The 13117-nt window shown below is 51.1% G+C and overlaps 1 protein-coding gene across 1 annotated transcript in view; it reads right to left on the reverse strand.

Annotated features, from left to right (window-relative positions):
* PREX1 (phosphatidylinositol-3,4,5-trisphosphate dependent Rac exchange factor 1) overlaps nucleotides 1-13117 on the reverse strand; it is a 180006-nt gene that overhangs the window by 48334 nt on the left and 118555 nt on the right. The window contains exons 9-13 of the mRNA XM_063091280.1: nucleotides 12451-12600; nucleotides 10133-10280; nucleotides 2598-2698; nucleotides 1134-1237; nucleotides 851-900 (exon numbers count right to left, since the gene is read on the reverse strand). Of these exons, the coding sequence (XP_062947350.1) occupies nucleotides 851-900; nucleotides 1134-1237; nucleotides 2598-2698; nucleotides 10133-10280; nucleotides 12451-12600 (553 nt within the window). The remainder of the gene's footprint in view (nucleotides 1-850; nucleotides 901-1133; nucleotides 1238-2597; nucleotides 2699-10132; nucleotides 10281-12450; nucleotides 12601-13117) is intronic.

The raw sequence follows: 13117 nt of genomic DNA on the forward strand, positions 1-13117 counted from the left end.
AACGGTCACTCGACAAACATCTACTAAGTACTACTTTGCCCTAGGCTTGCGTTCTCTAATATGTAGCCATTTTAATCTAAATTTCAATCAAGTAATAATACTAAATCAAATTAAAAAATCACATTCCTCAGTCTCAAGTGTTCGAAAGCTGTATGTGACTAGTAGCTACTGTATCAGAAAAATGTAAATATCAAGCATTTCAGTGAGTGCAAAAAGTCCTACAGGACCACGCTGCTCCAGGTGCTGTTCAGGGCGTGGGGACAAGGTGGTAACACGCTCGCCCTCAGTGAGTCTACAGTTCAGTGGGGAGGACAGAGTGCACAGGTAAATATGTACATAACATGCCAAGTAGTGACACGTGCTGAGAAGAAAACCAAAGTGAAGTGACAGAGGACAGAGGGCCAGGGTGGTGACACTTCATAAAGATGGCCAGGATAACCCCTCTGACAAAGAGTCGTTTGAAGGAAGTAAGGCAGCAAATATAAAGACATGTGGTGGGACAACATTCCAAGCAGGGGGAGCAGCAAGCACAGAGGCCTGAGGTGGATCCCATTACAGTCCTCATCCCACTGAGGCACCGGGAGCTTAGGTGACTCTGCCCAAGGTCACACAGCTGGTAACCAGCAGGCTAATTCACCCTCAGCCTGTCTGGCTCCAGAACTGACCCCTTCACCACCACACTGCAGTGCTTCCCACAAATTAACTCCCTTAATCCTAATGAGAAGCCTACAGGGCAGGTGCAATTACTAGCCAAAGGAGAATGGGGCTCAGAGAGGTTAAGCTGACAGCCCAAGGCCACCCAGCTGAGAAGAGGCAGATGTGAAACTGAAGCTTGGAGAGAGCAACTTACTTGATCACTGGGATGTAGAGGCTGTGAAGACGGCAGTAAAGCCTCACACCCTGAAAGAAAAAAAGTGGGGGATTCTGGGATCAGGCCACATCCTTTAGGGGTCTCCAAATCCAGGCTTCTGAGAGAGATGGCTGCCAGGACAGAGCAGGAGGTGCAAGGGCTGCTGGGGGCTGCAGAGGAGGACAGGCCACTGGGCATAGGCCTGCTGTGTAGTGACCTCAGAGGTGGATCTACACAAGGCTGCTGGGTCAGAGTCATGGGATCAGGGTGGAGGGGCCCCCACCTTAGACATGATATCCTCCAGCTCACTCCGGGCCTTGTAGGTGCCATCGTCGTAGCGGAAGCGGTACATCACCTGCTCATTCTTGAACTGGTGCTTGTCAGAAACTGCAGGGACCCGAGGGGCTGGTGAGGCCAGGCATGGCCCCTCCCAGCCCACGGCCACCAGCATACTCCTTCACTTGGCCAGGCTCTGTGCTGGCCACGATCTCACTGAAACCCCCACCCACACTCCAGTGAGGAGGGTGCTGTTATTTCCCTGTTCTGCAGATGAGGAAACTAGGTCCTCCTGCTATGTGCAGGGCCCTGCTGAGATCTGCAGCTTGGAGCTGGGGCATCCGCAGAGGTGAGTGGTCCAGGAATGTCCCAGATCCACACTGTTCTGGGACCCATCTGGCTCAGCATGTCCTTGGACCTAGACCCCCAAAAGACATATGCACTGTCGGATTTAGGGAACCAACATTATGCAGTGGCCTTGAAGTCGTCCTTGATGCTTTGGACGCATTAGCAAATCCTGTAAGGTCCTAACCTTTAAGATACTAAGAATCTGACTCTCCCCCTGGTGCTAGCCACCTTCATCTCCCACCTGGACTATTACAGCAGCCTCCTAACTGGGCTCCCGGCTGCCACCCTTGGCTCCAACAGACCACTCTCTGTAAGTCTGAGCAGGTCTTTCCTCTACGCAGAACTCAGCAAAGGCTGCATATCTCACTAAGAGGAAAAGCCAAAGACCCTACAATCCCCAATAAGGCACTGGACCTCATCTCCTAGACTCTCCCCGTCAGCCCCATGCCCTCTGACCTCATCTCCTACCACTCCCCCAGCTCATTCCGAGGCAGCCACTGGCCTCCTTGCCATTCCCTGAACAAGCCCCTTAGCCTCCTGTTGGGGACCTGGCACTGGCTGTTCCCCTGTCTGGAACCACAATGCCCACTCGGCTCTCTCCGTCACCTCTCAGGTCCTCACTCCACTGTCCCCTCCTCAGTGAGGCCTTCCCAACTCCCCTACTCAAAAGTGCACTCCACTACCGACACGCTTTTCTTAGCACCACCTGCCCATGCATGTTTAACCATCTTGTTCATTACCTTCCCCTCCAACTACAAGGTCAGCACCATGAGGACAAGAATGCCCACCTGTCCTGTCTGTTGCTGTGTGGACAGTGCCACATAATAGGCTCTCAATAGATATTTGTCGAATGACTAAAACTTAATCTCATGGTTTTTGCCTTTTTTGAAGGAACAGATAGAAAATTCTACTCCTCTGCCCCCACCTTTTTGAGGTGTCCCTGCTTTGCTGGCCCCCTAGGTGAATGCTGGGCTTCCCAGCCCTGGAAGCAGTTTTACAAGGGCATCCACATTCCCAGGGCCACAGTGTGCCCAGTCATAGGGCGGGTGCATGGAAGATTTATGGAGCACAGCACTGCTAGGGTCTGGCCTGTTCCTGCCCCTCGGCCCAGCCCCCTACTTACCATGGTGGATGATACCATTCTCCAGCAGGGCTTGGCCCAAATTGACTCCTTCTTCTGTCTTGCTGATTTCGCCAATTTCCAGGAGCCAGGCAACAAACTCACTGCCAGGAACATAAGATGCTGTTGAGAGGACTTCCTCAGTCCTGGGACTGCTGGCCCAGCCACATCCACCCCTAGGAATAACAGCCAGAACTTCCCACAGGGAAGCAAAACTTAGGACTCCACATCCCTTTGGGTTTGCAGTGAGACCTCATGCTTTTCCTCATTACCAATGATAGGTGGGTATGACCAGCCCCAGGCCTGCCTCAGGCTCACTAGATGGATGGAAGGATGGAAGGATGGAAGGAAGGAAGGAAGGAAGGAAGGAAGGAAGGAAGGAAGGAAGGAAGGAAGGAAGGAAGGAAGGAAGGAAGGAAGGAAGGGTGATTGGGCAGGCAGGCAGGTGGGTGGGTAGGTGGGTGAATTGATAGGTGGATGGGTGGATAGATGGGTTGGTAGGTGACTGAGTGAAAGGACAGATGAATGAATGCATGGATGCGTAGGTGGATGGATAATTGGGCAGGCAAGGAGATGCGTAGGTGGATGGATGTCTGCATGGATGGATGGATGGATGGATGGATGGATGGATGGATGGATGGATGGATGGATGGATGGATGGATGGACAGATGAATGAACTGATGGGTGGATAGAGGGATAGAGGGATGGAGGGACAGAGGGATGGAGGGATGAATGGATAGATGGGAAGAAGGATGGATGAATGGATGGGTGAATGGATGGATGGAGGGATGGATGGTGGTGTATGGATGGATGAACAGACAGCCAGACGCATGGGTGGATATGTAAATGGTGACTAGATGAATAGATGGATGGATAACTTGATAGAGATAAATGACCATGTGGATGGGAAGGTCAGTGGACGTAGGTGGATGGGAAGGTCAGTGGACGTGGGTGGAGGAGAGCGTGAGTAGGTGGTAAGTGGACAGATGACTGGGTAGATGGATGAGTGAAAGAACAGATGAACAAAGGAATGAGTAAGCAAGTAGAAAGAAATGATAGGGGCCCAGAAAGATGATTGTGGGGAGTCAGGAGAGCTGATGGTGATCGAATCACGTTATTTCCACACTTAAAACCCTACAATAGCCTTCCCCATTACTCAGAAAAAAATCCAAACTCTGCCCACCTACGACAAGGACCCACATGGTCTGCCCCCACCCTAGCTGACTGAAGCTCCTCCACCTCTCACCTATTCCACTTTGGCCACACGCACCAGCTTTCCCTTCTCAAAACACACAAGACTCCCTCCTGCCTCAGGGCCTCTGCTCTTGCTACCCCCTCTGCCTGGAAAGGTCCTTCCTCAACTCTTCATGTGGCCATTCTTTTTTACCCTTCAGGTCTCAGTGCAAATACCTCTTCAGCAGTAGTCCCCTACCACAACACAATCCATCTCATGTCCCTGTTTTACTTTCTATTTCACATTTATCACTGTCAGAAGTTATCTTGTTCACAGATTTATTTGTGTTTATTGGCCATCTCCCCCAACCAGGATGGGATCTCCACGCGAGTAGGGATTTTTGTGTTATTCCTGGGACTATCCCAAGCACCAAGAAAAGGGCCTAACGCACAGCAGGGCTCAATAATACTTTACTGAACAAATGAAAAAATGAACCATCAGAAAGAAGGCATGTTCTGGGGTCAGCAGGAAGGTTTCAGGAGACAGAAGTGCTCACATGCTAAAGGAAGACAGGCAGCTTTTCCAACTCCAATGTGACTGCCCGGGGGCAGCGGCTCAGCCAGGGCTCCAGGTCCTGGATCTCGGGGGTGCTTCTTGGGCTCAGCACAGAGCTCAGCCCCCTCAAAGTCAGCAGGAAAAGGGAGAGCCTGGAACGGGACTGTTTCCGCCACAGCAATCTGTGTTCAATGAAAGCAGGCGGCTGCTGGCCACAGTGCAGAGCTTTGCTTATCGAAACCAGCTGTCCCGCCTCCAATTACAGGGCCAGAGGGGGGCAGGGCTATTTTTAACTTTCCAGTGTTTAGCTGAGCAAAGACCTGCTTCATGTGTAGGTAGCGGTGTGTGCTGAGGCATTCAGAAAGCCCACTTGGAGGCCGAGGGGGGGTGTAGAAAAATGGATTTATTTTGTGGAGCAAGAGCCCTGCGTGGGGAAGAGATTGTTCTGGGTCCTGTCCACCCCCAATTCTATTCTCAAAGTCCGAAAACTCCGGGATAGGGAGAAAGTTGCCAGCCCCTGAAGTTGCCTGGGGCCTGAAGGAGGTGAACAGATGTTCGCATGCCCACTCTCGGAAGCTGGAGACTTGGCACCCCACTGCCCAAACAGGCCACCTCTGGCAGTGATCAGCAGCCCTCTGGCCAGGATAGGGGGTAAGGAAGAGTCCCACAGCAGCTGCTGGGGCAGAAGACAGTGAGGAAGACAGCAATTTCAACCCATGTTTCTGCCCAAGCTGGGTCTAGCCACCTTCTTGGGGATCAAGGAGGGTTCACAGCTTGCTGGGCAAATTTGGGCAAGTTGTTTTCCCTCTCTAGGCCTCAGCAGGGTCCATCTGGCAAGTGGTTTACTCAGGGGTATTCTGGATTTAACAGGTAAACTTTTTAATCATACAAAATCTTAAGCTGGGATCCAGATACAAAGCCAAATAAAATTCATCTCTACTGCAGGAACCGCAAACGCTCATAAATAGGCGAAACAGACCAGGTGGAAACTGTGCCGAACCAGCCAGCGCCTGCCACATCTGATGAGGCAGCCACTCTTCAGTGTGGCCGACGGGGAACACTAAAAGCATCTAACAGCTTTTCAAGAGAAGGCGGAAATCCGGCATTTCCTGTAAAATCTCCCAATTGTTAAATGTTGATATCTAATTCAGCATTTTCTGAAAACACTACGTGAGCCAAGGAAAACACACCTTTGAACTGTCAGTTTGCCAGCAATGGGGTGCAGGGAAGGGTGTTCCAGGCAGGGAGATCAGCAAACACAAGGCCCTGAGTGAGAAGTAAGGTTAGGAAAACAGCAATCTGCCGGGGGCTGGGGGCCTGTGGTGCAAAGAGCAGCAAGGTCCAGGCTTCCAGAAAGACATCACGCAGAACAGTGTGAGGTGAGCTGGACACAGGAAGAAGGTCAGCCTAGCCTGATGGGGCGTTGGAGATTCAGGGATGGGGGACTAGTTGAGAGTTAGAATGTCAGCTTTCATCCCTCCTTCCTTTCTGCCCCCTTAAATCATTCACCCAGTAAACATTTATTTAGCCTACTACATGTCAAGGCCAAGGCTAGGCATGAGGCATAAAAGGTATGTCTTTGCAGCCTTCCTAAGAAAGCTGCCTGAGATGAGGCCCAATGTACCAAGTACTCCCCAGCACTAGAATCCCCTTTTTCTTGCCTGTCTCCTCCACAGGCCGTGAGCTCTAAGAGGGCAGGGACTGGGGGTTTGATATTCACCCCTGTAACTCCACTGCTCAAAGATGCTTTCTGAAGATGTCTGCAGCGAGGTCTGACAAATCACTGATCCTCTAGCACACGCTAACAGCCTGCACCTGTGCACACAGGTGGACGAGACAGCAAGGCCTCTTCCACCTCAGAGCTTCCATTCTGGCCGATGTCAATAACTGAATGATGTCTAACCTCTGTCAAGGGTGAAACCAAAGACCTTCTTCTTCAAGGAAGCCTTCCCTGACTACCCCTTCCAGACACACCTTGTCACACCTGGTCCCCTAACTCCGGCAGCTCCAATGGTGCCCTCACTCTGGGCCTGTCTGATGAGTTACATCCTCCTCTCGCTCCCTTGCTGAGAATCTTCCAGTGGCTTCCAGAGCACCTAGAATAAAATCTGAACCCCTTAGCCAGGCCCTGCCTGATTTGGCCCCTGCTAACTCCAGGGGCTTTGTCTCCCACCACTCCAGCCACTCACTACCTGCAGCCACACTGACCTCCTCGCTGTTCCTCCATTTCTTACTCCAGCCTCAGGGCTTTTGTACCTGCTGTTCCCTCTGCCAGGAATGCCATTTCCCAGATCTTCTCATGGGTGGCTCTTGCTTGTCTTTCAGATCTTAGTTAAAATTTCGTCTCCCCTGAGAGGCCCCTCCTGCCCTCCCCGGCTGAACCAGCCCCCCATTTCCTCTCCTCCCTACATCAACCTACTTATTTCCTTACAGCATTCATCAACTTGCTGAAATTCCCTTCTTCATTTATATTTGTCTACTTGTCAACTGTCTGATTCCCCCACTTGACAGTTATTTCCATAAGGGCAGGGATTTTGTCTATCATGTTCCCTGCTGGCACATAGCCGGGGCTCAGTAAACACAGAATGAATGCATGAATGAATGAATGAATCTATGTTGTCTTCCCAACTAATCTAAGGATGCCAGAGGGCAAACATCATGTTCTTCCCATGATGTTCTCCGTAATGATATACAGACTCCTTGTTTTGTTTTGTTTTAACGTGGCATCTACTGTTTTTTTCTCTGAGTAGGACAGAAACAGGCCACTCCATATGCCATTTCCACATCACACACAGTACACAGCCCAATACACACTTCCATCACTGTTGCCAACACTGTGCTGAGCATGTCACATGCGTTACCTCACTGTATCCTCTGACAATCCTATGAGCTACATTTTATCTCTTTAATTGATTGTTTACTGAGGCTCAGAGAGATTGAGAAATTTGCCCAAAATCACACAGCTAAAAAGTGGGGAACCAAGACTTAAGCCCAAATCTGACTCAAAGCCCAACCCCTGACAGTTATAAACATAAATCAGACAATTCTAGAATTTACAAAGTTGCCTGTCTAGTGGCAGAGACAGATATGGAGAAAGTAACTATCGAGGAAAAATGAAATGTGCTGAATAGATAGAGATAAAAATGAGTAAATACAGCAGAGCACAGTGGCAGAGAGCACAGGGTCTGGAGTCACACAGTCCCGGGTTCAAATTCTAGTCCCCACCCCCACCCCCCATGGCTGTGTGACCTTGTGCAGAACTCTTCCCTTCCCTGTGCCTCAGTTTCCTCGCCCTTAACATGGGGATGCTGGTGTGAGGATTAAAAGACATGGCCACAGACAAGTGTAGGGAGCAGAGACAGGGTTCTATAACTGTGTTCTCTGCAGTGGCCAAGTTTCTCCACCTCAGAGGACCAGGGCCAAGTCCCGGGGAAAAGACTCGGTACGGGGGCCATGCCAGGAACGAAGGATTAGAAGGCCGGGGCTGGGTGCAGAGCAGAGTCGAGCCAGGAAAAGAATTTTGCTAGAATGGTCTCCTGTGGGGAGTATGTTCCTCATGGCCTAGTGGTTACAAAACAGGCTGCAACCCTGGCCCTGTTTCAAATGAGCAGTAAAAGAAATCTCCCCTAATCCTTCCTGAGGAGACAAAACTCCTCTGAAGCTCTAATCACACACAGGTTGTTATCCCATCCGGCTGGACTAGGCAGTTTGGCAGGAGGCGGGAAGGTTCTCCAAGCCCACAGGGCCCGGAAGCAAAGCCCTCCTGAGAGAGATACCCTCTTTCCGTCCAGGATTAGGGATTAGCTGACGGAGACCAGCCAGGATGTTCCCTCCCCACCTCCCCCAGCCCACAGGACTCCCAGGGAGCTGAGAACTGGAGTCAATGACCCTTGAGGGCAACAAGGAACCCCACCACCCCTGAGACCTCTCACCTGCTGCCCCTCCAACCACAAGCCTCAGGCCCTCAGCAACGCCCCCCCCAGCCCCACACCAGTCTCCAATGGTCTACCCAGCACTGATACTAGACGAGAAATGTCCACCAGGCATTTCCACCTTAACACGTCCAAAGCTAGGCTCTGGCTCCTTCCCTCAGAGCTGCTCCCCCACCATCTTGCTTGGCTTTGGGGTGCCCCAAGCACCTCCCATCTCTCTGGCCACTCTGCTCAGACTCCTTTGCTCGTTTCTCCAAACATTGCTGGGGCTCAGGGCCTAGGCCCTATCTCTTCTTTCTACATGCTTTCTTGCAGAATGCATTTGGTCTCCTGGCTCTAAAGATGATCTAAATGCCATCTCCTGCGCTCAGGTCTCCAACCCAGACTTTGCTCCCCAAGTCTGGAATGTGACCCGTCCACAGCTGCATGCCTGAGCTCCACCCATGCCCCTGAAACCCGTTCCTCCCACCGTCTTCTTCCTCTTCTCGAAGCATCAGCTCCAGTTCCCACTGGCTCATCCTTAGATCCCTTTTGTTTTCACCCCAGCAGCAAATGCTTTTACCTTCAAAATTATCTAGAATGGAAGCCCTTCTCCCCATTTTCACTGTGACTGTCCTAGTTCAAGCCTAGTCCCAGTCACCTCTCACCTGCTATCCTGCACTATAATAATACAGTAGCTTTCGTCCTAGGCCTCTCCAAAAGCTTTTGGGAAGTGGGTGGGGCATAAATTAAATTCTAAGCAAAGTCCCCACCTCACAGGCAAACCTCTCCCCAGCTGGACCACAAGCTTCAGAGGTCAGGAGCCCTCAGTGGTCTTCCTCTCCAGAGTGTCTAGCACACAGTAGGGCCTCAAAACAGTTTGACAATCATAGGAGGACTGGATCTCTTCAGCCTCTCCCACTCCCCAGCCCTCTGCCCCAGGTAAGTGAGATTTAACACCACGAGACCTGAGTTTAAGATCCAGTCTGTCACACTTTGTTCTGACCCCTTTGAGCCTTGGTTATAAAATGGGGTACTTTCGAGAAGTTCACAGAAAGATTTGTATTACCTTTTCATTTTATTTCTCCATAAACTTTTTGAAATACCCTCATATTCCCTAAAAAGAGAATGTGGAGGCCCTGAGCATGGAAGAGCTTACAGGACCCTCCCCATCTACTTCTCAGTAACTCAGGAAGAGAGGCCTCACCAGACATCAACCCTGCCAACACCGTGATCTTGGACTTCTGGCCTCCAGAACTACAAGAAAATAAACTCCTGTTGTTTGAGCTGCCCAGCCTATGGTACTTTGTAATGGCAGCCCAAGCAACCTGTGTTCTTCCAGCCCTTCTGCACCTTTGGAATCCCATCCCTGTGTTAAATAGCTCTCTGCCTGAAATATCTACAGTGGCCTCTCTTTTCCTGAGTACTGTAGCAGCATTTTGAAAACCACATTGGGCAACCCATGAGTGGTTTGTGAAACCAAGCTCATGGGTCTGGCCAGCATTATTTTTGAAATGAATGAAGAAGCAACTTCAATAGAATAGAAAGAAGAGAAGACAGATATTTTCAGAGTGTATCATGCACAGTAAGTTACGTGAAACCTTGGCTTCAAGCATGTATTACATGAATGTGTGTACCAGGTCACAATGGAAAACTTATGCTTTGCATTGGGTTGTGGTCAAACAAATTTGAGAGACCTGACATGGGGACCGCTGCTGGTCTTCTTGACCTCTGAGGGCTGTTCTATAAGGATTTGGGTCCTTTAGTGGCTCTGCCCAGGAGGGATCCTGGGGGAAGGGGCAGGGCTGGGAAGGGCCAACTGCGTGGGTGGGTGTGTGGATGGTCTGCCCCACCTCCAGGTGAGAGCCCATGGGAAGGGCAGGGTGGGGCCACTCACTTGCCGAGGAAGCACTTGGGGATGGTGCTGAGCTTTCTCCGGCGGTCCTTGATCAGGTTCACCTTCTTGTTCATCATCATGTGGTAGAGCTTCTCACCCTTCTCTGAGATCATGACGTAGGCATCGCGCTCCATGCCCAGCTTCAGGCCTGTGCAGAAGCACAGTCAGCACTGGGAAGAGCACCAGACCGCGCCGGGGGGAGACTGGGCAGAGAGGGCAGGCCTGCAGCTCCTGGAAGCTGGCCCCCACTGCCCTCCAAAACTGCCACCCCAGCAGACAGCAGTAGAGTGCTGACTGTTGGTCTCTGCTCTAGGCACCTGCCACTGACTCCTTGAAAAAGCCATTTTACAAATGGGAAAGTTGAAACCCAGAGAGGTTAAGTCCTGTAGTAACGGGGGTCGTGCCCTCAACCCAAGAGTCAAGCTCCAGAGCTGTGTCCTTAATCACTTTCCTATGCTGCCTCCCCAACTTGACGGTGGGTTTCCAAATTCCGAGATTATCAGAAAACATGTTGTGATCCTTATTCCAGCCAGGGATGGGAGTCTGGCTGTTCCTTCTAACAATACACGCAGCACCCTGATTCAAATCTCTGCCCACATTTTCTGCTTGGACCCCCACCCAATCTTGACAATAACAGCAATGACAAATAACAACAGCAAATGCCAAGTACTCCTCACAGGAACCCTGTAATAATAAGGTACCATGATTATCCCCATTCTACAGATGAAGAAACTGAGGCCTAGAGAAGTTAGATTCTCTTTACAAGGTTGCCCAACTAGAAGTGGTGGCACGAGGATTTAGACCCAGGAAGTTTGGCTCCAGATCTGTGCTTGTGACCACAGAACACAAACACACCCTCCATGAACCCAGCCCTGAGCTCAGGGATTGAATAATACCCAATTCTAATGACCAAGGCCCATTAAGGCCACACCCCACTTGTGATCACATATGCACAGCAGCACCAACCACAGTCCTCCATCTGACCACAAAGAAACTGATCAGCCCCACCCAGGCCAGGCTACACCCCTGAACCCCACCCAGGTCCTGATCACATACCCAGCTCAGATCAGTTTCAGAGGTCACCAACTTGCCCAACGAGGGGCCATGTTCAGTAGTTTATTTGGCCTAATGGCATTTTAGTAAGTTTCGGTGCAACTTTTAACATCAGGAAATAGCACTCAAGATCCAAATGTCTAGCTCCTCTAGAGAAAACATCTATGGATATAGTCATACTGGGCCCATATTCCTGAGAGATGATGACTTGGACTTGGATGAAAGTAGGAAGAGCAGAGAAGCAGGTGGATTTGGCATATAGTGGAAGGCAGAATTAAAGGGACTTGTCTATCTACTGAACTTGGGGAGCAGAGGCTGGAGCTGGGTCAGGGATGAAACCAAAGGTCTGACTCTGAGCTCTGGGGTGAACGGAGGAGCCATTGCTAATATGCAGAAGTCAGGGGAATGAGCAGGCTTGGGGAAGAAGACAGGATAGCAATGAAGGGTTCTGATTTAGATATGGCGAGTGTGACACGTCTAGGACACATCCAAGTTGTGATTTCAAGGAGGCAGGATATACATACAGAAGAAACTGAGGCCCAGTTTCCTCCTTTGTGAAACCGGGAGGTAGGGAGGGTTTTTAGGATTGTGTGTCAGATTTTCAAGTATGGTCAAACCCAAGACCTCATTTAGCAGCATGACAGTCCTCTACAGCAGGAACTTTCATCCTCACTTATCAGATGCGATCACTGGTCTGGGAAGCTGAAGTTACTCACCCCAAAACACACCAAGGCCTCCCTTCCCAGCCTGGTGGTCTCTGCACAACAGTCCAGTGCCTTGACACAGTTCAGCGCCACCCCCAACCCACCCCTCATCACACCCAGCCCCTGCACTTCCTTATGTGAACTGCTCAGGGGTGCCTGTGCCCAGAGGGGCTCTTGACCACACTTAATGGGCAACCCCAGAGGAACCTCCTTCCAGACTTAGATTCAGTGAATATCAAACACAAAAAACCTCAGTCAGGCAGAGGGCACAGGGCTATGTGGGGGAAAAGAGGAGCATCTTGGGTTCCATTCCTCTAGGTGAAGCCCTGGGCAAGTCCCTTCCATCAGGCCTCAGTTTCACCATCTGTCTGATGGGCAGCCTCTGAGTTACCACCAAGAGGTAACACAGTCGCAGAGCTCCCCATCCTTCAAACACCTGCTTCTCGCAGCTCCGACCCTCCCAGCCAGGACCCCAGGACCCTTACCCGGGCACAGCCCTCACGCTGCAGATGCCATACCCAGCCCAGGGATCCCGGAAAGCCCCCCCTCACCACCACTCACTCTCACGCTGCTCCCGCTCACGGATGATAGCATCCAGCCACTTCTGCTTATCCTCTGCTGTCTTGGCCATGCAGACAAACCACTTGTTTTTGGCTGTGTTGTGGATCTTCCAGCCATTGGTGACAGTGTAGCCATTGCTGTGGTAATCCGCTGGCAGGGGCAGGGGACAGGGGGCAGAGGGGATCAGCGCAGACTCAGCTACACAACTCCCAACCTACCCCACTATGCTCTGGTGGGCGAGGTCCCTGGCCAGCCCTTCCCTCTCCGGCACAATAGGGCAGGGCCATCAACAGGATCAGGATTTAGGAGGTGAACTTTCAACCTTTCAAATGCTTACCCCCTCTCCTGGCTATTCTCTGATGAGCAAGGAAAACCTTCTACAAACAAAGACTCCTCTCACAATTACAGGGGGTTTCAAGACCTCTCATCTGGGTACAAACGCAGGAGTGATTCACCAGGAGACCCCTTCTCAGAACTCAGGAATGCTTCCCAGCCTCCTCCCATCTCACTCAGGCACTGGGGTCACTTAAAACCTTAGTGCCAGTCTGACAACACCAGGTCAAGAACAGGCCCTTACCCACTACTGGCTGCAATAGGAATTGGCAAACCTCTCTGAAAACTCATTGGCAGTATCTAGGGAAGTCAATCCCCTGAATCTGAGGAAAGG

Source organism: Cynocephalus volans, chromosome 1 (genome assembly GCF_027409185.1).
Source record: "Cynocephalus volans isolate mCynVol1 chromosome 1, mCynVol1.pri, whole genome shotgun sequence".
Lineage (NCBI taxonomy): Eukaryota > Metazoa > Chordata > Mammalia > Dermoptera > Cynocephalidae > Cynocephalus > Cynocephalus volans.